General features: G+C 34.9%; 1 protein-coding gene across 1 annotated transcript in view; it reads left to right on the plus strand.

Annotated features, from left to right (window-relative positions):
* The window catches only part of TRDN (triadin), a 221,442-nt gene that overhangs the window by 88,274 nt on the left and 108,176 nt on the right, over positions 1 to 24,992 (plus strand). The window contains 3 exon segments of the mRNA XM_054279039.1: positions 11,280 to 11,351; positions 22,553 to 22,615; positions 23,456 to 23,518. Of these exon segments, the coding sequence (XP_054135014.1) occupies positions 11,280 to 11,351; positions 22,553 to 22,615; positions 23,456 to 23,518 (198 nt within the window).

Below are 24,992 nucleotides of genomic sequence, written 5' to 3' on the forward strand. Positions count from 1 at the left end.
TCACAGTACACCCGACTCACTAATGGAGGATCTTTACAGTTGCTTAATTCACAACAAAGACAGTGGGAACACAGATGTGGTATTATTCACAATTTGGACTTTCTAAAACCTTAGCACTGAAGAACATGTTTGCCCTATGGGGATTGTACCACTACATAGCAGTTTCCAATAACAGCTAGACTGCAAAGGAATGTGGCCATATCAGTTCCTTTCATCAATGTACACTTATATTTATTGTGTATTTCCATTCCAGGGTCTCAAAGCCAGTCCCAAAGCCAGTATGAAAGCCAATGTGTTGTAGACAATTTTACTTATCTTATACTGTTGAAAAACATATATGACTTGGAGAAATTCACCAGGATTTCTGGCATGTGTATGCTGCAAGAGAGTATCCCATAGGGTTAAAGAGTCATCTCACCTTCTCATTAAAATAATCATTGAAGCCTCACCTTTTGCACACATGCTCATAAACACCCCCTCCCCCTGCAACTCTAATCACCCCAGCCCCCTCTGGCAAACATAAAAAGTCAAGAAATTAAGGCAAATTGTGATGAGTATCCATGGGGAATCTTACAGATCATTTGGTCCTGGAAAGTGTAGAGTGAAAATCCATCATGTCTACAATATTCTCCCAAGGCTTACATCTTCCTCATTGCCAAGAAATATTCTGTCAAAGAGGAGGGACTACTGTTATTACACAATATGACAAGAGAAGTTCAAGACTATCAGTATGATACTTGCCATTTAATATCCTTAAAATATGGAGATACTGGTATAAATGTACATCAATATTGAAAGATCATGGACAGTATTACTGTGAAAAACACCCCCAAAACCTAGAACGATAAAGACTACTTTAGAAAGTAAAATGCCTGTATTTGCCGTGGGTGGGCTGTAGCACTGGAACTAAATACTTGCCCTCCGCTGTTCAGATAGCAAAACGCTTTAGGCTCTTGAACTATTTTTAAGTGTCACTCCTACTTGATTAGACTAGGATGTGTTATGGATATCTCAATGACAGGGAGTAACATTTCAACTTGTTACATTACATTTACATGGAGACAACTTTGATATAGTTTCCCTGGGGATATATTTAATGAAGTGCAATTAGAAAAAGAAATAAAAATCTGTCATAAAAAATAAGACATAATATTATTAGCTTGCCGTTTGGAGAAATTCAGCATGAAAATCTTTCAACTGAGTTATGGGCTTTCACATTTGAGAGTAAATGCTAAAGGAATATTTATTTTTTTTTTCTATGGAGAGATGCTTTCTGGTGCAAGCTACTCAATAGCCCTGTCCCCAGTGTTAGAAAACAGGCAAGCCAGATTTTTTTTTTTGAGAAATACTAAAGCAAAATATGGGAGGCAGTGAGATGTTTCTAGTTTTACGTTTTAAACTTTTTACTTTTTTACTGCCTGCTGAGGGAAATATTGTAACCTAAAAATTTGAAAATACTCATCTGGAGTTTTCTTCAGAGATGGCAGTTAACTGTCCATCAGTTTATCAAAAAAAACCTGTTCACATGATGAAACCCTAGCCAACCCATTTGTTTCTGTGGATGGCATAAATGGTGATGATTGAATGAAAGAACTATTTATTTCTCTAGTAATATCCTGGCAGAGTTTTCAATGAGTTTGAAAAGAAAGAATTAATGAGCAGTAATTTTAAATACATGTATGAGAAACTGAAAATTAAGTTTGAGTTATTAAAAAGTTTTCTAACTAATTTATTAATGTGCAATTCTTAAAATAAACATTATCTGTCATTTAGAGTTAAAAATTGCTTCTTTAAACTTCTATTCAAGAAACTATGAGACGATATCCACTGATCCCATTTTAACAAGACTCCTGTCTATGACTGCCCCTCTTCCCACCCCAAAACCTGTCTATTTTGTCAAACTCTGAAATGACATTGATCTTCCAAAGGGGATGTTATCAGCACAATCCTGACACCATCCCACAGAGGCAAAACAACTACCCATTATTCCCAGTTTGTATCATCCCACTGTGAATCAGAGCCAGATGCTGGCACATGAAGCTGCATCTGTCAACACTCTTATGGCACTTCATTGTAACTTGGCCAAAAAATTTCAAACTACTCACTCTCTTGGAAACAGCTACAAAGGGAATGTGAGGCATTCTGCTTCTGCAGAATTTTGAAAAATCTTAGGGAAGTTAGCCACCATAGATTGAATCTCTCAATTTTAACAACAAGGAAAATACCTGACATCTATACAATGTGCCTTTAAACACCTCCTGATGCTGAATACACTGAAACATTTTGAAGAAGGAAAAAATGAGTTCTGAAGGGCTTCCACTTTTGTCTTGCATTTTTTGTTAAAAATGAAAAACCTATATCTCTATTATGAAACTAGAAGTTACTCTTCTAATCCCAATATAGAATTCTATGCTGTCTCTGCTGGAAAATGAGGAGGATCACTTTCAACAATAGTAATGGTACTACTTTACCATATCACATAGATAAAAAGAGCACAGAAAGGATCCAAAAGTACTTTGACAAAATACATTCCATCATGAAGCATTTCAGCTTAGCAAGAATTCCTCTCCTCTCCTGGTCTGAGAACATCAAATGCAGTAGACAGAAGAGTGTTTAGCTTTGGCCTAAGCAAGACATCCCTTCCTTGTTTTATGCCCACCTACTCATGCATCTCACCTGCAGCCACTGGGACTGTAAGCTGTGGCAGATCCATTCCTTTCACCATTCTTTCATCAGGTGCAACTTTCTTTTGATATCAGCTTTCTTCCTGCATGTATCTGCCCAGTCAAAAAGATGTTTAACTTATGACATATACCTATAATGAGTCAAAAACTTCTTTATTCTTTCTTCATCAGGAACCACTATTCCTCCCTCTGAAAATTCACCTTCCTTCCTATTGTTTCACTTTGCCCTTCAATACACCCAGTATTATCTCACAAAATAAATAACAGAAATTTCAAAAGGTGTTCAATGCCCACATACATTATACCTAAACAAATTTTTAAATTTTTTTAAAAATTAGGTTTAAAAACAGAATTCATCCTGTATGTGAGATTCATTCATACAATTTTTGGTGGTTTGGGGAGCAATGTGTTACCAACAGTATCTACAGTGTGAAAAACCATGCATGGCTCCTTTAGTCCTGGAATATTTTGGTGGCATGAAGCATCATCTTTATGGACAACTGCAAAATAAAATGTTTGCAATTCATTGCACCTAACTTAGATACCCAAAAGTTAATTGCTCAGCTTTAACCTTTAACTGTCTTTATAGCCAGTGGTATGAAATAGAGGCCTCCAGAGGACAATTTCATCCTAAGAAAGATGCCTAAGATAGAAAAGATGAATCACCCTTTGAAGGTACCAATTTCTCTCCATTGACTATAAATGGATCCCTTGGGTGACTTATCTAGATATAACTGTCTGAAAGTTAACTTTTAAATGTCTGGTAGTGAGACAGCCTACATACATTCCAGAAATATGCTGCAAATGTGCAAGCAAAATTTTGTTCAAATGAAGACTTGAAATGACAAGTTTTCTATAAAATTTGAAATTATGTTATCAGGAGCAGCTGATGATGTAATCAAGGAAATAGTGATGCCACTTGGAAAAAAAATCATTCCAGTTGCTATAGTGTTTTGAGAGTGAGTGAAAGGGATAAAGAAGAAATGGAGAGAAATATTTTCTTGAATTAATGTGGAAGATATTCCCTATCCAAATGATTCAAACAAAAGAAACCTAAACAATCTTTGCATCAGACCAAAAACTCAGCCTTTAGAGCTTCCACTTTCATAGAATTTAAGATTTAGAATTTTAGTTGTCATACGCTCACAATTTTAATTTTTATTTTTTTTTAATTTCTGTGCGATCCATTTCTATGTTCAATGGAAAGACTAGGTAAGTTAAGCCATTTACCCAAAAATCATGGAGGATGCCTTGAGCACCAGGGTTAAAACTCATGACAGTGAAACCCAGGACCCTTTGTTCTAAAAATAACTTCTTTAAAGCATACACCATCTTTCCTGGCAAAACCAAAGGGAAAAAATAATCAGTAGCTATCAAAGAATTATTGGTTTAAAATAATCATGATCTCCAGTATTGCAGGTTTTTTCTTCCAGTATTTCTTATATCTACATCCATGGAACTTAACTCCCAGTGATTTCAGTGGGAGTGAATAAACAGGAGTTAGGAGCCAACACCTCTGCAGCTTTGGGCCCTCCTCTGATATTTGATCTAATAAAACTTCACAGTTCTTTTCCCTCTAACTTCAGACTGTATTATTGGAATTTTAACTTCTGAAAAATGGTTGTGGATTCACTGTCTTAAGTGATTGTCAAGTATAGACAAGACAGGTAACATAATCATTAACTCCTTTTTTGCCTCATTCTAGCAAAAAGACTCAGATATGAAAAACTTTGTGGCTCCGGGACAGAGATACTTGGATTTAGTTTGACTTCCAGTGATTTATTTAATATGTATATTCATTATCCACAAATATCTGTAATTGTAAGAGATTATCAAAATTGGTAATTTTATCTGTAAGTTGATTTTTCCATGTTAGGCTGCTCTTGTTTTGCAAAAACTGGCATATGCACTCTTTCTTGAAGACAACATAAAGCATCATCATTCTTGTAGCTATCGCTTATAGCTTTGCTGACTTGGGCACTGAATATTTCTTAGATGTAGTTGGACTAAGGATGGTTGAAAATATTATATGTACAGATAAACCAAATGCAAAGAACAGAAATTACTAAGCAGTGCTCACATGGCATAGTCAGTGTCTATTGCTTTTCATCATAACAGCTTATAAGGTCCCTCTGTTCTGTTTAATTGTTAGCTGCAAGTATTTAGTTGCAGCATTTTCTGTTTTAATTGGTTATTTCATATTGTGAAAAAAAAAAGCATCTATGCCAACTCCTGATATTCATGTTAATTATGCTAGGGGTCACTGTATATGATACCAATTTATTAAAGGTTATTTGGGGAGAGAAAGAAAGACTGAATAAGTCTTTTCATTTTGTAATCTGCCTCTACAGTCCTTTTTTACTACGCTGTGCTTGTAATAACCCATCATTACCACACAATACCCCATAATTTCCACTGTCCTGGTACTTAGTTCTTTGAGATCCATCTTTTGATATTTCTAGACATAACATGTAGGTTTATTTTTACCTGCTAACTCCCTGTGATAAATAATGCGAGGAAGTGGAGGCAGCAAATTCAATTTTCAATATTTTCAATTCAATTTTATTTTAATGTCAGGAAAGGATATGTGACTTCTTAACGTATAATGACAAAACTGTTAATGCTTAGCTCTTAACTCCTAAGTGACTTCAGTCTTCTGAACATAACAATTAGAACAGTTTTCACAAATATGGATTGAACTAAAGAGGGATTTTGTGGTAAAAAAGCTGTGTAAGGGAGTTCTCACAGATATACTTTTGTAAACAGATTAAACTGAAAGCTCTGTCATGCATCTAACATACATTGCATGTGTTTCTGGACCCGTGGTATCTGCTTTAAGTTAAAACAGAAAAAAAAACCCCAAAACCCCAAAAGCACTACCCATGCCTGTCTTGCCTGTCTCATTTGTACACTTGTTATGCACACTTGCATTGTGTGAGATACAAATGCACAGGAAAAAAAATTATGTATATATCAAACAAATTCCCAGCTGTGACTTTAATTGGATTTGGTGTCTGAGTGAAAACACAGCAACTGATGTTCACACAATCTCCAGGAGTCTGCAACAATGATTCTCACACCTGTTCAATCACCAAATCAAGTATTTTCTGTTCAGAAACATCATTAAACCATGGTAGGAATTTGGAAATAGATGATCTTCAAGGTCCCTTTGAACCCTAATCTTTCTCTAATTCATTCTAAATAAAGACTGTTATGTTTTTATATGTTCATGCATACACATGTATATAGTGTATATTATATTATTACTACATAGAAACATATATAAAAATCCATTATCAACAACAAAGGATGAACTCAAATATTTATGCATTAAAAATAGAGGTATATCAAGTTGCTGCTACTTATGTTTGGGGTCTTGAGAAGAGAAATGTAATCCTTCCCCTTACTTCCTTTCAAAAGAGCATTTGTAATATCAGTCTACTTCCTTCCTTCCTACACACTCAATTTTAACCTAGTGGTCCTTGCTTTCAGCTTAATAGATGGATGGACACCCAAAGTTGTTAGGTTATTTGTACAGGCCTGGTTTCATTGCCTGTGTGTTGGGGGAGTATCTCACAATAATGTGCTTTACAAGTTAGACTCTATGTAGAGTTCCAAAATTATTTGTGTTTTTTTAATGGATTTCAAATACATAGATATAGTGGAACATAGCTAGATTGGTCATTACCCATGTATCTCCCCTTTTCTTCTTTTCTTATGCATCATAAAAGAAATTGGCTGATAGTGTGGCAACACTAAAATTTAAAAGATTGCATTGCTACTGGTAATCACTGCATATACTGTAGTGTAGTTTTTTCTTAAATAATATCATCAGCCTATGCAAAATCAGAGTTTCACTTTATGTTGGGCAATTAACCATTTAATAAAGAGCCACCTTCTGAGTGCAATTGAAAAATGGAAATATATGTAGGCTACTAAAATATACTTTCTTAAAAGTCTCATTTTATTATCCATTAATTCCATCCTCCCCTGCCAAAAATTTTGTTTTAAGTAGGTCATTAAAATCCTGTTTAGTATTTTTTCCCATTTGACATAATTTTGTTATGTGGCCACATCTAGATTACTAAATCAAACTCAACTCAACTGTTCTCTCTCTGAATGTGATTTTTTTCTCTCATAGAGAGATCCACATCCAGTACACTTCCTCAAGGTCAAAATGGGTTGGATGTATCTCAGCTATCTATTGGGAGTGGTCCCTGGCCCCTGCCAATTCCTGAATTGAGCCAATGAATTTTTTGTGACACTGCTGCTTGGCACAAGTCACAGTTGTCAGAGGCTATCCAAAAATATATTGCAGGATATGTAAATCTGAATTCCAGAGACCAGTAATGTTCCCAGGCCCCATTTAATTGCCAGTGTGAATTAAATCTTTGTGCCACAGTGTGTTCCTTAGGAAAGAATGCCTACATGGGGCACGAGTATTTTATTTCAAGGAATACATTCCAGAAAATGAGCATTTGCACTGTTCAGTACAGTTACATAATCTCACCTCTTGATCCTCAGCTGTTCTTTCTTAGTAAAAAAACAGTTTGCTCCTTTCATGCACACATAATAAGCAGAGAAACCTTTCCCCAGAACAGTCACAGCCTAGTGACTGAAAGCTGGGGAGACACTCACCTTTAACTTGTAGCAACTGGCACGTCAAAACAGGAAGCCTGGGCAAAAGGGTTGGACTCCATAACGTTTTCAGTCCTCTAAAAGCAAATTTGGCAGTCTTGCCTCATTCTACTGATCCATGCCTTGTTCCAACATTCATTAAACATTTGATTGGAATTTACTTTTCATAAAAAAATGACTCTGCGAAGACAATTACTTTATTTGAATTATTTTTACTATCGCTAGAGAATGATGTAATATCTGAGCAGAATGAGATTTAGCTGAAGACATTTTGCTGTAGAAACAGAGAAACTGTAACAAAGTATTGGTGCTGGTGGACCATAGGATTCCTGCTGTTCAGGTATATGGATATGAGGAAATGAACAGTCATAGGAATGGTATTTCCACATATTGCACCCTGTGATGGCATTATTTCTCTCCATATCCAATTGGAATATTCACCAGTCTGGAATGCCGGAATAGTAGTAGTAGTAGTAATAATAATAATAATAATAATAATAATAATTTAATTTAATTTAATTTTTTTATCCTGAAAGATATATTTAGACACTTTATTACGGTTGCTGCAGACAAGTTGAACTCAGAAGATCAGGAAAGAAGGAAAACTCATATAATTTGATATTATCATAAATCAGTTTATACACAATATTTAAATATGACATTTTTGACACACACACAGAGACATTTCCTAGATTGAGAAAAGTAAGGTAACTAAAGTTTGTCTTGTATGCCTTATCATGCAATAAAAAAATCTAAAATATTAATAAACCAAGTAAGGATTAATTTATTCAAGACATCTCAATCAATTTGATAAACACTGATGACAGAAGTTTCCCAGATCTTGAGGACTGTAGCTGATTTTCGATGAAGTGTTCATGTTACTTAGTTAAAGTCCTAAACCTATTCATCCTTGCAGCCTATTTCTTTCCTTTCAGGCTGTGGAGGAAGGTACTCATGTCTTAATGTGACACTTTTTTTCCTGGTGAGATCATTCCCATGAGCCTAAATCCAAAATATTTCACTCTTTCTGTTTTCATCAGATGTAATATATTTTCAGCTTTTTACAATATCATAATATGAAGGAGATACCTAAAGCACAGCTGCATGGACAGATGACACATGCAAATGTTGTGGATCAGCTCTAGGGACAGACTGGCAAAAATGCATGGACATTTTTGTGCTTGCAATTACATCTTTTGGAGAAATCAAAGCTTACTTTATTTTTTTTTAAGCAGCTTAAATGAACCTTAGTGGCTTATCTCCTAGCAGTAAAATGGAGGCTATGTTGGAAATGAGAAGCAAGTAACTATGCAGTGCTTTTTGTGGCTGCATTTTAAAAGCTGTGGGATAAGTGCATGTCCAGCAATAATAGTGGTAATCTGGATAACAACTTCTCGTAATTCATGGACTAATCTGATTGTCCACTGAGAGCATTAAATACATCCCGCCTTCCTCTCATTTACATCATGGATATGTGTCCAACTGGCCACTGCTTGAGTCAAGATAGTAGACATCATTAATACGAGTGGTCTGATCTGTTGAAGCCAATTCCTCATTTCTATTTATCAGTCTGTACTACAGAAAACCACTTGTGCTTTATAACTTAAAGAAGAGAGAAGAAGGAAAAGAAAAGAAATTTGACTTAGGTTATCCCCTTTAACATATTTCATCAAAAGAATGGATAAAATATTTATTCATTTACTGTCCTTTACATTCCCATCAAAGTGAATAGAGAGACATTTAATAAGACATGGAAACATTAAAGAAGCCTTTTATCAGAGTGGATGGGAACCTGCTCAGAACAAACAGTTTGGCCTAAGGGAAAGTTTTTGATCTGTGAAGCTTAAACTTAAAACACTCTCATATTGGATCATGTGGTCAATTTGCATGAAATAAATGATTTGCTTAAAACTTGTAAAGCTATAAAATAGAACTTGACAAGTCATTAGCAATAAGTGGTATCATACTGGCATTATGTGCACACTGGTGCTATCATTAGAAAACTGCTGCCACAGCAAAGCACAGGGAGATAATGGGTCCAGCCTACAATTTGACCTAGAGGAGTTAGATCATTGCCCCACACTGTAGATACCACTCTGCAGTCCAAATTATCAACTCTCCTTCATCATTACTCATCTACTCAACGTTCTGAGCCACTGCCCTTTGTCCCCTTTCACACAAAATATTCACCCAAGTAATAAAAATTACCACTTTCTCTAACTGGGGAAGAGGTGGTCTAGTTCTGGAAAGGGAAAAAAAAAGGGAAAAAGAAAAAATGGGGGAAAAAAGAACTAATATTCATTCTAGGACTTTGAAGAAACGTAGAAGGAAAAATAAGATTACCCATTCTTCATTAATTGCTATGTTGTTTTTTGTTTTCATTCTGAACTGGAAATTCAATTGCTTCAGATTCTGTGTGTTGACATGGTTATGAATGTAACTTTTCCATTCTGGTTGGCAACAAAGGTAATCAGCAGCTCCTTAGTTCAGTTTGCAACTTCAAGATATTTTTTTTTCCAGACATAAAGCATTTGGAAAATCATGACTAAATATCTGGATTCTTGAAGTTTTCCTAACATTCATTTTAAGGCTATAGTTATTCTGTGACATTACCAGTAAATATGCACTTGGGTTTATTGCCAAGACAGGAAATACATGGAAAATGTAGGATTATTACCATTTGTTGCAAAACACCTTCAATACATTGGTTTTATCAATGTGTTAATATTTTGTCAGTGGCTCAGGGACATGTCAAGTTTGAGCAGCTGTATGTTTGATATTTTATACAAATTACTGGATGAACTGAATCACATGCTCGCACATTATGTGTCTGCAATTGTACATGTGTTGATGAGATGCAATAATATTAAGTCCATGATGCTCAAATCCCACTGCTGTCTTCAAGATGATATTTTTCTTATGCATTCCCCATGAGTATACACACCTTTGCAAAGTGAGAGGGGTAAGTAAGATGCTGCTGTTCCCAAGGCCCATTAAGGCCTTAATTCCTTTTCTGAGTCTATCATCAGGCATGAGGCATGACTTTGAGTTTCTGATGTGAAGCTGGAGCTGAGTTTTAACAGTCTGTTTGCATGTGAACTCTGGTACAGTGAATGTATGCTGGTGCATATGACTGAATCAATATAATATTTAACTATTTAATTTGATTTCTCAGGTCACAAAAAACCAGCACTTTCCAAATGACAGTGACAGGATAGCTACTGAGGCTAAATGCCAGTGAAATAAAAGGAAACAAGGAGACTTCAAATAAGTCATAAACTAGAAAATAAGCATAAGTAATATAAGGGTACATTAAATATATTTGTGAATCTGTGGAGAAGTGAAGTGAGAAGTGTTTTGTACAAAACATGGTATCTGCACATAGGCTAAGACAGTACAGAAAATCCCAGCTGAACACTCTGAGAGAGTAGAGGTGTTTCAGTCAGCAGCTGGAATCAGAACCTCATCAGTGTTTATAATGCATGACCTGGTTGGTATTGGCTAATTAAGAATGAGCCTTAAGGACAAGAAACATCATAATTTTAACTAGTGTTTCCAGGAGTTCATTAAGTGGACTTTAGGGAGCAACTGAAGATCATTTGTTTGACAGAAGAAAATAAGGCTTTGTTGTAGAACAGGCATCATGAGTATGCAACCTTATCATTATAGTATTATTATTATCTTTTGAGTCAAAGGAAGAAAACCAGAACTGTAGCATTTCAGCATATGTTTGAGTCATGTGGACTTCATTGGTCTCAAATGTGACTCTTAAAAATAAATTACTTTATTTGTTAAGAAATATATTTCCTTCTGATAGTGTCTGAAAAATACTAGCTTTTATGCACAATGTAATATTTTTAACATGAACCGTTTTGAGGGGAGCTCATCCTCCCAGTGAAACTGCTCAGCCTGTTGGTGAATACATCTTTTATACTTCATAACCTGTTTTAGGTGCAGCACATAAGGAATTTGCACCACCTCGTCTTCTTCTAGAACACAGTCCAAGAAAGAAACCAGCAGCTATTGAAGGCAAGTTCGAGTTTTCCCACCTTTATTGGCTTCTACTTATTAACTTGACTGTTTGTTCTAATGGGGCTTTTTTATTTTAATTTTCTTTTGTAAATGTAGCTTATATTACAAAAGTGATCACCTTACTAGGCCTGGCACAAGAATGACACAGTGACATAGACATGACATAACTTAAATTTTCCTTATAGTAGTCTTACAGATGGCTTGGGGGATTTCCTGAGTGAAACAGATTACGGGATTGAGGCCTAATATGTAAAATGCTTTGAATGGCATTGAGCCATAACTTGCTATCTAACTATAAATATAATCAACATAATCCTCTTAATATACTTTGGATTATTCTTTCAGCTATTGTTATTCAGTAATTTTTCTGTGCCTTGTTTGTAATAATGAATGTAATATTTCTGGCTCTGCATTTATCAACCCTATTGCTATTGTTAAAACCACTGAAAGAGAAATACAAAGTCAGATCTTACGTTCAGAAGATTAAAACATAATCCCTGCAATTGAATTCTATTGTTTATAGTCTGATCATTACAGTAAAGTGATTGAAATACTCATTTTAATTTTGAAATGAACTATGTCTGATGACTTAGAACTACAACTGCAGTATATGTACCTGGTCTTTGTACCATACAATTTAATAGTACAAAACAGCTGAGTCGGTTAGTGTAATTATGTAGCAGTTTTCATATGATACTTGAGTCCTTCAGTCAAGCCATGGAACTTGCTAATTTCTCTCATAGAGGTCTTAGCTCTATGTTACCCAGAAAGCAATGTCAGTCTAAGAGAGGAACAGATGGGGTGGCAGTAGAGTAAGTAACAAGAGCTACAAGATTTCCTGCATTTGAAAACAGAAAATGAGACTTAGGTTTTGCCAGGACCCGTGACTGAAACAAAGTGTTACATTAATTAGATATTTCTGTAACGTGATTATTGTGAATCAGGACATTTGGATAAAAATAGTTATGTGACTTATTATGTCTTTCCCCAAAAATATAATTACCTCAAATGATTATTTCTTTTTAAACATGCTGTTTAAAGGAGTATAAAACTATGGTTATTTTGAGACAGTATAGAAATAGATTTGCACTCTTGCTTACTTTGGGAAAATGTCTGAACCCTGCTTATCAGCAGAAAGAAGTCCCTGCAATGTTAAACTCTGTCATCCGTCAATTAACCATAATGGAAAAAGACATAATAGAGCAAGGCTGACACATTTGCTGAATGATAAACCTAATCTTTAAATATAACTGTTACACAAGATGAACTAACATCAAATTAACATTAGATTCTTGATTTTCAAAATCATGAGGAGAATGCAATTACTGCAATTGCACATAGAAATGACTATTTATGACCAGTTACACATTTTTGTTTTTCATTAGCTCATTTATGCATGCAATTCAGGTAATTGGCACTGTAAATTAGACACCCATTTGGCAAACAAATTTGGGGGAGATTATCTGCTCAGAACCATGTAACTAAATTCCCTTTAAGGCTCAAGGCCAGTCACTAGGATACATACTTTTCATGCACAAGATTTAGAAGACATGAAGAAGGCAAAATTACTTGTAAAATGTTATCATGAAAAGCTGTTATGCTGTTTTCCATATATGAGAAAATATGCCACAGTGCCTTGAGGAGCCCTAAACCCTGAAGCTTTATTTCAGCCTTAGAGGAAAAAAAAATATTTATGAGAATATTTGGCAAAATGTCAGAAGGGAAAAAAGAGGAGTAGGCATGGAAATTTAAATCTTTAAAATAGCTGAAGGGACATGTGCATGTGACTTCTTAGTGCTTAGATACTTTTATGACTGGTACATCACTAAATATCATTTATCAGTAGAAGGGACAGATTGAAACAAAAGAGTCTTCTTATAAATATAGTTGGAAGTAGTATCATAAGTTGTTAGAATAGAGAACAGATAGAAGTGTTTTTAATTGAAAAATATACTTTATATAACATCAAAGCCTGGCTTAGCCTTTGACAGAATAAACCAGCTCTGAAAAAGGTAAAACTGTAGGAAGTAACAGAATGTTTGTCACACAAAAAATTTATGAAACCAATGAACTTACACCCTAGACTTTCCAACTCAGTGATATTCAGACATTATATATGTAATTATGGAGCTGGTGAAGGCTGAAAGGACCTTACTCTTTTTCTAGATTGACATGTTTTTAGTATCGCTCCATTTTGCCACTGCTGCCTTAGGTAATCTTGGACCATTCTTGTTTTCTGATAAGGTAGAAATAGTGATGTGTATGTGCCACATATGTCTAAAATTTTTAGATTATTTGATACCTTCAAATGGAATGCTTTTCCTGGATAGTATCCAATGTCCTGTAGAAATTATGCTCTCCTGAATTCTTGAGGCCTTAGAAAAAGAGCATATCATTATTATATATTAAATCTCACACTTCCTCCCATTGTCATTGCCTTTTTCTCTTCCTTCAGCTCCATAGTAAATCTTTTGGAAAGGGGGTAATTATTTAAGACTATCTCAATTTGTACACTAGATTCTAGTGTACAAAGCAATAAATGGCATTGAAGTGTGTGAGTTGAAATTTTCAGATATCTCCTGGTCAAAAAAGCAAAATGCTTTATATTAATCTGGTCAGAAAGAAAAAAATCATTTCTTATTTCATGGTTGATTGGCTTTTTCAAAGATCTTACCATAAAACTTCCATGAAGATTTTGAATTTTCTCATCACGAGCAGCAGAGAATAATAAAACAAATGATAGGATCCTGTAACAGTCAACAAGAGAAAGAAGATAAAGGAATTTGTGAAGATAAAGGCATTGATATATAACATCTACTTGTATTTCAAGCTTGGAAACCTTGTTTGGTAAACTAAGAACTAAAGAACTAATTTTAAATTCTTTATCTTATCTTTTTATGGAGCTTTCACAAGTACTTGGAAGCAGTGTTTTCAGCTGACACTGATGCTGCCATGTCAGGACACTGGTGTCACCAGTAATTTGAACAGATCAGTTCTCCATGGCTATCTGAATTTGGACTTTAATATCCTCCTTCTTCCTTGCTGGTAGTCTTCCGCACCACTTTTAACTCTAGATTTCTTTTATTTTGTTATTCACTGACAACCTAAAACTTCTCTGCAGTGTATACTGCTTCTCTGAGATTTTCTCTTTTAGGTCTTGAATTTTTGCTCAGCTCACACAGCTTTTTCCTTCCTCCATTTCCACATTCACATGAAAAGGGCCTTCCTTTCTGATAGTCCTCCCATGTTTCCCTCTCTGACATGGCAGGGTAATCGCTCAGGAAGACTCTGCAGTTATACAAGTGTAAAAACTAAGATCAGAGTCTTAGCTAGTTACTGGTGAATCTTCATGTTAATTGTTGCAGAATATCATGTCTTTGCCTTCTCACAAGATCACAGCAGCTTTGTGAGAAGCCTGTATTAAAATCCTTCTCCTGGTGGAAAGAATCTTAATGCATGTGGTATATGATCTCAAGCAGACCTGTGCTTTCTACCACTTTGAAGAGCATTGGACTACAAAAAACATTTGAATAGCATTGTATCTGAGTATGATTTTCCAGGTTGTATTGTCCTAAAAGTCTGTTCCTGTATCTTTGAATGGGAGAGCATTTATCATGGAAGAGTCATCAACATAACCATTCTGTTCTGTTAATGCGTGATGACAAGTTCTGAAATATCTCCCTTCCTTGACTGAAGTATACTGGCCATTCCTTGTCATCTTGATGGTATCTGTGATATTAAGTGAGGAGGAAAAAAAAATCTGTAACATCTTCAGAGGATCTATGAGGAAAAAGAGTATTTTCTCTAGGTCATTGAATCCTCTAATTACAAATTTAGCAGAATGCAGTAAAGTGAGTTGCTGTGAAATGTGTTTAACTTCCCCCAAAACCCCTGTGGAGGCTAAATTGGCAACTGCATCTGTGTTGCTATATAGAATGTACACTATCAGACTGTCTTAAGAAGAATTTCTAGTCTGTATCTCTGTTCATGAATATAATAACCAAGAATATCTAAATTATTGAAGTCAATACAAGTTTTGACAAAGCTCCCTTGATGTACAGGAGTGTATAAATCTTCTACAAATCAATCTGCTTCTGTACAGTCTGTCAATGTCTGCCTTCTCTTCTGTGCATGGATTGTTCTATAAAAAAACTCTGTTTTTCTTTTATACTATAGAATCAATTACCTTAAAAAAATTCTTTCAGTGAGAGATCGTGATTCAAGACACAACAGAACCCTTAAAAAAAGACATAATTTTGAAAATTTTCTCCCTATTTAGAATAATACTGACAGGAGTTGTGGATGAAAATCCATTTTTCTGATAAATTTTAATCCAAGGGAGAATATAAACAGGAAAAAAGAAAAATATTTATATTAGAAATGTTGTAATACAATGGTTTAGGTTTAATCTAGGTTAATAGATGAACAGTTTAGTTAGCTTTAATGCATTGCTGTGTTTACAGCATAAAAAGGTTTTTTTGAGAAATATGGGCCTTATATCTCCAAGAGTCTCTACTGAAGACAAGAAAATCTTTGAAATAATATGAACAGCATTGCAAAGGGAACTATTTAATGATTTAAGTTAGACATTTAAGCAGTAAATTCTAATGATTTAGCAATGATGAAAAAAACCCTAAATCTTCACTGTTTCAGAAAGTCCTTGACATTTTCCTTAATGACATGAGGCTCTTCTGTACTTCTTATATTCTATCATAAAATACAAAAAGTTAAACAGACATGAGAAAAAAGCATATTAGTGTAAGAAAAAATATGCATAAAGATATGTATATTTTGATTAGACATACCATTAATTTTATCAACCTTTATAATAATACAATTTAAAATGGTAGAGTATGCATTTGAAAATAAATATTCCCCAAAGTTTACCCAATAAAACACAAACAAATACCTCGGAAGATTTATTTAACCTTTCATAGTGCTTTTTAAATGCAATAGAAAACCCATAGTCTTTTACATATGTTACACCTGCAAATGGAAAACACTTACTGGAATTAAGTTAATCAGGAAGAACTCTGATGTTTCTTTGGAAAGAAACATGAAACTCTTAAAAAAGTCCTGCATAACCTCATCATCCCATTTTTAAGGCTCAGACACGCTTGCCCAAAAGCACACTGCATAAAGAGCATCAGCAAAACTCCTCCCAGCTCTGGTAACAGAATTGAGCCTGACATTGATTCCTGTTGTCCAGCAGGAATTTCAGTCACAGGGAGGGAGAAGCCTAGCCAAACTACTTTAGCTTTGCTGGTTTGGCTCTCACTATTAATGGTTGTACCATAAAACATCAGTGCTCCCCTGGGAATTTAAGTAATCATCATAATCATATTTGCATCATATTTACCATTGACCATTGTCCAGTAGAGTTTCTTTTGCTGATCTTGTTATGGAAATTGTTCTGTCATCTTTTTTGACTTGCCAGGCCTACTCTGGCATCATCTCTCTTGTGGTTTTATTCCTTTGCTCCACACTGTGCTGTTTAGTGAGGGCAACATATGGGCCATGCTACTAACAAAGAGTTCTGGTGCTTAATGCAACAGAGCCACGAAAAAGAAGTCTATAATCACTACAGGAAGAAATAAGAAACATTTATGTAGGTCACATGAAAGCATTAGGAATTTCAAGCATGATATTTCTATTGCATAGATTCTGCAGACCTCAAAATTATCTCCACAAGCAATCTTCACAACTGCCAAACAGTGTTTCAGACTGGGATTTGAAAACAGTGAAGCAGTTTCTAAACAAGCAGAGTCGAGCTGGAGAGATTGCCTAGGCCTTCAGGGTGTGCTATATCTCCAGTGATCTGAGTGCCCCAAGAGTCTTTCACTTGCCCAATATGAAAAGAAATTCTATTTCCTTACTCTGCAGAAAAAAATAAAAATAAAAGGTAGTGTCATGTAAACAGAGCTTTGCAAATAAATGCACTTCATTTTGGCCTAAACACCCACTTGTAAATTAGAGGGAGCACATTTGTGCATGGGTGCGTGCACTTTGTTTTTGCGTGTGATCAGAAGCATTTGTAAGAACTTTAGGAACTTTGGATTAATACTATAGGTTTCTTTGATCTTTCTTGGCCTTTCAGTAGTGTGGCTGAATCAAGACAGAATTATTTCTCATAGAGAAAGTAACCAGACCAACAAGGACTCTCTTACCCTAGAAAGAGATTTTTTTTTTTTTCAAAGAGACAGCTAAGGTCAATTTTTGGTTGAAATTTAGATTTACTCTTAAAGGTATGAGATTCCATGACCTCATAAACTAAGCAGAAATACCTCCTTTCATTGTTCATTCATTTCTCCAAAAGCTTTGTAACTCTTAGGGGATCCTATTTTGTGAATGGGTGTTAAATTGTTTAGAGCCAAAAGTGCAACTGACCAGTCATTGTTAGTCTCTACCCTAAGCAACAGGCCAAGGGAAAAGAAAAGAAATGTCATCTAAAACTGAAATGTAATGAGTTATTCTAATATTTAAAAGGGTATCCAACTCACACTGAAATCAACAACAAAACTTTTTTTGAGTCCAGCAGAGAAAGGATTTCAGTCACCAAGTAAAAGAAAGAGGGACTGTAATCCCTTCAAAATTAATAAGGAAAAAAAATTAAAAGGCAGCTTGTGTTTTGGTTGAATGGTCCTTTAAAATTATGCCAATGACAGCTTAAGGTGTACAGAGCTGCTTGGACAAAAATGAAACGAAGTCTTATCCTGAATGAAGTCACTGTGTTCAGTCTGAATTACGGTTTCTCAGGAAAAGATGAATTAATGTTTGTTTTGTTCTGTTTTGTATGTCAGTGAGTATACATGTGTCTCTGCTGATCATAAGCTCTGCCAGGACTGGAATCTGTAGGCAAGAAAAGCTGTTGTAGCATTTCACAGTCAGGCAATAAATATCCCAAGTCTCTCACAGGAGCTTTCCTCCTGAGGTTTCCTCACAAGAGGGTTTTAGATAAATGCAGATAAGCCTCATATAAGGATCTGAACTTTAGAAAGCTAATGTGAACCCCAACATCTCCAAACTTCTGGCATTCAGTCCCACTAGTGTTTGCTATATGCATGCCTCTCCAGCAGAAGGAATCTGTGGCTATATTTTGCTTCCCTGCTTACCTCAGTTTCTCTGACACGTTGGGATGAGGTGACAGCTCCTTCCAGAATGAGACTTTCCATAAGAACATGGACCATCTGGAGCAGTATGGTAAAGAAACTCTAAGAGCACCTTCTTCTTCCAGCTCCTGTGCAGCATTCCTGTGACACTATGTCTTGTAACTCATGTGCATCTCTAAATTTAGATTCCACTCAGCGCTGGCAGAGTAGCACAGTGGTCTTACCAAGCCTGATTTCAAGTGCCACGTTCTTAGCGTGCTTGTGTTATCTCCCTTCCCACCATTGTCCAAGAATTAGCTGCTCTCCTATGAGAATAACACAAACACAAGGTGCTGTCAAGATGGGTGGAGAAAATTCAGATTGAAACACCCCTTTCTTGGTCTTTGTTGAATCTTACTTGGATTTCTACTGGCCTTGGTCCTTCATCCCTTATTAAAAATAAATAATTCCATCTCAGAGGTTACTTTGCTGCAAGGTCTGTTCTGTTCAATCCAGTCACTTTACAAGAAAATTATTCTATGCTGCTTCTTTTTATTTTTCACCCAGGAATAAGTTTTTTACCTGAGTGTCTCATTCAGTAGTACATCATTGCTTTAATTCACAATACTCATGTTCACTGCACTTGTTCTTATGCTACATAAAGCTCAGCTTCTGCATAGAGTCTACAGAAAAAACTTGACTAAATGAAAAGTCCATTGCTGGCCTTGCTGGCTCATTGTGTCTAGTACTCTTCCAGATGCATATATCCTTATTTCATTCTTGTAAATGCATTGCAGGCTTTTGAAAGTGAGGTCTTTTTGTACTCGTATGTTTTACTCTGTCCATGAAGTGTGACTCAGGACTAATGTTACTGGTGAAAAAATCCTGTTAAATAAGGAACAGTAGCAATAACAATAGATTTTTTTCAATTGTTAATCGCACTTGAATTTCATATTGTGGTCAATGCCAAATCCTCCAAAGCACATTGTGATTCCTTGTGTAACCCCTAATTTGTGCATATGAGGATCCCTTTTTATGCAGTTGGCCCTTTGTAGTTCTGTAACTGTTCTGTGCTAAAAAAGTAAGTGCTTTCAATTAACAGATGGGGTTCATATTTTACAGCACAAAAGACCAGCCTAAATTCCTATTTAATTATTTGCTCTTCCTCTTAATTTAGCTGTGTACATATCTGCATAGAGCCCACTACATTTACTGCTTCAGAAATTACAAGTTTTGCTGGTGTTAAATATACACTTAATATACAACATTCTAAATGTGAGCTGTTCAAACTGGGAGGAAATATATTTATTCAAGAAATGGGATTACTTCCTTAAGTCAGAAATGGCTCTTTCCATAATGTCCATTTACCATGTCTCTTATTTACAGAAATTTCTCTAAGTGGCAGCTGTGAGGGGCACCAGTGGGGCTAGATGCAGCTGAGATGTGAATGGAATCTCAGTGACTGTTTTCCTCAGACTTGAGCAAGAGTGCTTATCTTGCATTAGGCAGCAAAATAGGGGGCCTAGTCCTTTAATATTTCCATGTAATCATCCCCCAGAAACTTTATAACAAATATGGACATCTCAAAGTTGCCTGGACGCCGAATAATACAACTTGAGAGCTTGATGGAAGAAAATTATGTCAGTGGGTTTAATTGGTAGAATGATTTGGCAATGAAGATTCTGCAGCCATGGATGTCATAATCTTGGCTTGGGTTATTGGCAGTAAACATTCCTGCCACTTCTTGTATATCTTCTATACAAAGTTTCACATCTCAAAGCTCAATGCCTCAGCTTGTGGTTTTCAAGATGTATATGGCTCTGAACCTTGCTGTGCAAATTAAGGCAGATTTCATGTGGTTTTTTCTGGGCCCCAGAGGCAGGCAAAATGCTGCAAGTTCAAAGGCAGAAATGGTCTCGGATTAAAGAGAATCTTGTTGTAAGGACCTTGGGCTTACAAATTATTCTCATGCTTCACCTAGCACCAGAAATTTAAGATACCAAAAAATCAATCTAACTTGCCAGAACTGAGGCACTCAGAAAAAAATGGACATTACAGAAGTCCAAGCAGCACTTCAACATCTAATTACTATTGATAAAGCCTCATGGAAGGAAGACAGAAGGAATCTCTTCTCTGCCAGTAAATGACACACACTTAGTATGTTTAACGGTTTGATTAATTCAGGCAGACTATGCAAGTAATTAAACCACATTTTAGAAATTAGAGGAGATCCACATTACATATGGAAATAATCCACTGAAGAGTCATAGGTGGCACAGGAAAGTGGAGCTGTGGAAGAACTTTTGTGAAATCTGAAGGTGAAAAGACCTCCCTTTCAACCAGAGAGGCACAATCCCTAGCACAAGTCTCTGGAGAAATGTGTCAGGGAGAGAGAGAGAGACAATAACAAGAATATTAAAGTATACAAGACTATGAAGTTCAAAATAAGTTAGTGTAAGATGATCACTACTCTGATGCTCTACACATACCTAAGAAACCTCAGAACACAGAGGAATTTGTAGCTTCAAGTGTAGTGTAGTGCTCAGAATTTCAGGAGGAAGAATTAAGCACATAAAACTTAGAGAAACATTCTGTAGAATGTATGGGAGAATTTTCTGAAGACAAAAACGAGAGAAAGGCATTGAAAAAATCTGTTTAAAACAAGAAAGAAGTGGCAAACATCTATTTTATGCTTGATATTAAAAGCAATTGTCAGAAAATCAGCAGAAGTATCATTTGAGGAGATCCTGAATATTGAAAAATGCATTGCCTCCACAATAGGCAAAATAAGTTTATTCATGAAATCATCACAAAAACAGTGTGGAATTCAGGTACTCTATAAACACAGCAATTTTTCAATTTTTCAAAATTCAAACACACAGATATCTTTTAGTTTAGGTAAAATGTTCTACAATTTTTAATTTTTTCTCCTGTGTGTCTATATTTTTTCCATGCAGAAGAAAAGTCTGTTGTGGTACCTAGAGAAGTGAAAAGTAAGTTGCTTTTTGTTTTGTTTTGGTTTGCTTTTTTTCCTTTATCTTCATATTAGTTTTGTGCAAGGGACAGGAGTATATTTGTTTCTTGGATTTGAAAATATTCCTATTCCTTAAATAGCTTCAATTAAAGAAAAGTCTCTTGTTTAAAGTCTTATGGTTCTATCTTTTGTAAGATAATAAATCTTGGTTTCTTATCCACATTTGTAATAGTAAAAGATCACAAAAAGAAAAATATAGTTTCACTAACTATATTTGGGTATCAATACCTGAAGCATGCAGCACAAACTGAAGGTAACAAATTTGTCTTTTCATGGATGAACAATTAAAAAAGCACTGAGATTAGCTATTCTTATACTCTTAAATTCTTTCCCATCAAAAAGGGGATTCATTTCCCAAAGGAAAAATAAGAATTATAACTTTCTCATATCCTTTACCAAACTCTCAACTTTACAATTCAAAACATTCATGAAATAAGTAATTAAATTGTTTAAGCTTGTTTTTTTTTTTTAAAAAATATTCTCCTTATTTCTATAATTGCCCTAATAACTTCCAAAATCGAGGCAGATTCTTCTGAAATAATGTCATGTTGTTTTGTAGATGGTGCTTTAACAACAATTCTCCATGAATAAGAGAAGTCCTGTAATGACAGTTTCAAAGATTCAATTAGTAAAAAGTATAATAAAGGTATATTGTACGTGCAGGCTTTTCATGGCATTCTACACTTGTTCCCAAGTACCATGTGCAAGTTTTGCTGCCATTCAGTCAGGTCTTACAAAAGAAACACAGCAAGTGAATGGCTCTTGAGTCACCACAAAAAACTCTTAGTTACACCAGGTTAATGGACATAGTTTCTTGAATTAATGTTTAAGTAATAATCTGGTGTGCATATTTGTTCCAGTTTTATCCTTAGCACCACATTCACTCTCTGGGTATTAAGCTGTATTTCTGAGCTGCTGACAATAAGTGACCAACTTGTCAAATCTTGAACATATTGCAGTTAGTGGATGCCCCATCCCAAATACATTTATACATACATGCATACATGCATATATACATGGTCGTTTGTGTGTTTCTGTGTAAAAGTATCCAGCTGAACTTCAATTTCTATTTTTAGAGAGAAAAGAGGAGAAGAAAAAGAGTGATGAAAAGAAGACTATGACTGAAACTAAGGTGAAAGGTATGGTTTGGAAACATTTCTTACTGGCCTCATTCAGCTTTTACTCACAGTTCTGGCTCATTTCCCCTTGTTTTCTGTTAGGTTAATGCTATGCTACTGGCTGCATTGTACTTCTCTTAGTTGCTGAGTCACTATTTGCATGTTTCCACTTCTTCTGTATCTAATGTCTTATGTGTCCAATATGTTCAGCATCCAATATTACCTAAACTTATTTTCTAACAAATGAAATGCCCTGTTTGGTGGCCATCAATGGGCTTTTTAAACAATTTAATGGAGTCCATATTTAACAGGACATAGTTATACTGCAATATACAAAATTCAGGGAAAATATCACTCAATTGATTGCACATCAGTTTCTGAAGGTGGAGTAGATCTGTTTATTTTATACAATCACAATTGAGACTTACAGTGACCAAACTGCATAGTCATGATATCCATCTAAATAATGTTCCAATCATACATTCTCAGAAAGAATCTAAAGTCCACTAAGGTGTTGCTTCATGCAAAACATTTAAGTCATTCATTATTTTTTAATAATCTCATTGCTACTGGAACTTAAGCTAGAAGCTGCCACATTCATGCACTGATGATTTTTTGCCTAACTTTTGATGAATTATTAAGGGTTCAAATCATCCATAGTTGATGCATACTGATTAATTTTCATTCTCAGGTGATTGCTCTGTGGCTAGTTGGGTGCAAGTGCTATAAGGGAATAATCTGAACTCCCAAATAAGTCATATTTTTTTCAGTATGTGCCCACCAGGACTTGGTTGACTGCATGTTTGAGTGTATGATTCAGAGTTCTAGCACATCAAATTACTCTCTTTAATTAAATCTTAGAAAAAACCGGAAAAAAGGAGAAAGCTCATGAGAAGACATCTGTCCCTGAAATTAAAAAAGCAGGTAAGAAATTGAACTCTGACTTTCTCTGCAATGATACCTCACTATTTAGTGTAATCACTTTCAAGTTTTAAGGATTTGAGATAAGGGTGTATGTAGCTCATTAGCATTCAAGAATCCAAGTGGAGAGATAGATAGATAGATAGATAGATAGACAGACAGACAGACAGATATCACAGTGTGTATATTATTATATTATATTATATTATATTATGTTATATTACATCACATTACATTACATTACATTATATTACATTATATTACATTATATTATATTATATTACATTACATTATATTATATTATATTATATTATATTATATTATATTATATTATATTATTATACTATATTGTTATAGATATCTGTATATATGATACATGCAATTTCCTGTTCTATGATCTTGAGACTTTTACAAATATAATTTGTAAATATAAATGCATTTACAAATCAATTACAAACACTGCTTTCACTAATACACTAAATTTATCAAGAGTATAACAAATTTCAAAAGCTACATGGCAAAGACTAAATGGAGAGTATATATTTTTCCATGAATTATTTTAAAAATACAGATTTTTTTAAGTCATAAATGGAAATATTACCATATAAAAATAGATGGTTATTTTCTGAATTTTTACTCATGCCCAGAAAATAATTTTTTAAAAGTTTAAATTAGTGAATATCCTAAACCTAATTGATTGTTTGATGCATAGAAATATAAATATTTCAATAAGATTAGAAATTAGCACTTTGGGTCTTGTCTATATTAAAAATGCTGTATTTTTCTTCCCCATTATTTCAGTAAATCTGCAAGTATATTTAATGTGGAAATGCAAAAGTGTCTCAGTAAATGGCACAGCCTGCAAAACTGTCTCATTAAAATCAAGGAGAAACAAAATGTTCAGTGGTTGGTCACCATCTGAATAACTAGAAACACTGATTCCAATTGATGCTTTATCTGTCACTTTCTATATAACATTCTACAAGCCCTCAAGTACTCAGATTAACCTTTCTGTAGATTAGTGCGATGCCTAAAGCCACGGAGAAAGGTTCAAAACAGGATGTAAATATTCAGGGCTACATTTACAATGTTCTCAAGGCAAACCTTGCATTCTGTTTTCTAATTATTTTAAGCTGTTGAATGTTATCAAAAGTTGAAAGTATCTATATCCCACTGTTTACTAATATTGTGATTTACATATGCAAATTTCAATAAGCAACTGGTTTCTTTCCCACTGAATCATATGTGGACTGCATAAGTTTTCTTATTCAAACGTTTATGGATGGGAAGAAAAATAGTAATTTATGTTTGGGAAAACATAAAAATGCACAGATTACCTGGGACAACTATATTGGTAGCCCCATATTTAAATATGTCTTTTATAGTAGGGAGTTGTACACACTGGGGAAGGGATAGGGATGAAAGAGAATATTCTTTTACTAGTTAAGTTACATATTTTAATGTATAAACACAGGTT

The sequence above is a fragment of the Melozone crissalis genome, unplaced genomic scaffold (genome assembly GCF_028551555.1).
Source record: "Melozone crissalis strain CALT ecotype California unplaced genomic scaffold, PUWL_Pcris_2 ptg000027l_1, whole genome shotgun sequence".
Taxonomy (NCBI): Eukaryota; Metazoa; Chordata; class Aves; order Passeriformes; family Passerellidae; genus Melozone; species Melozone crissalis.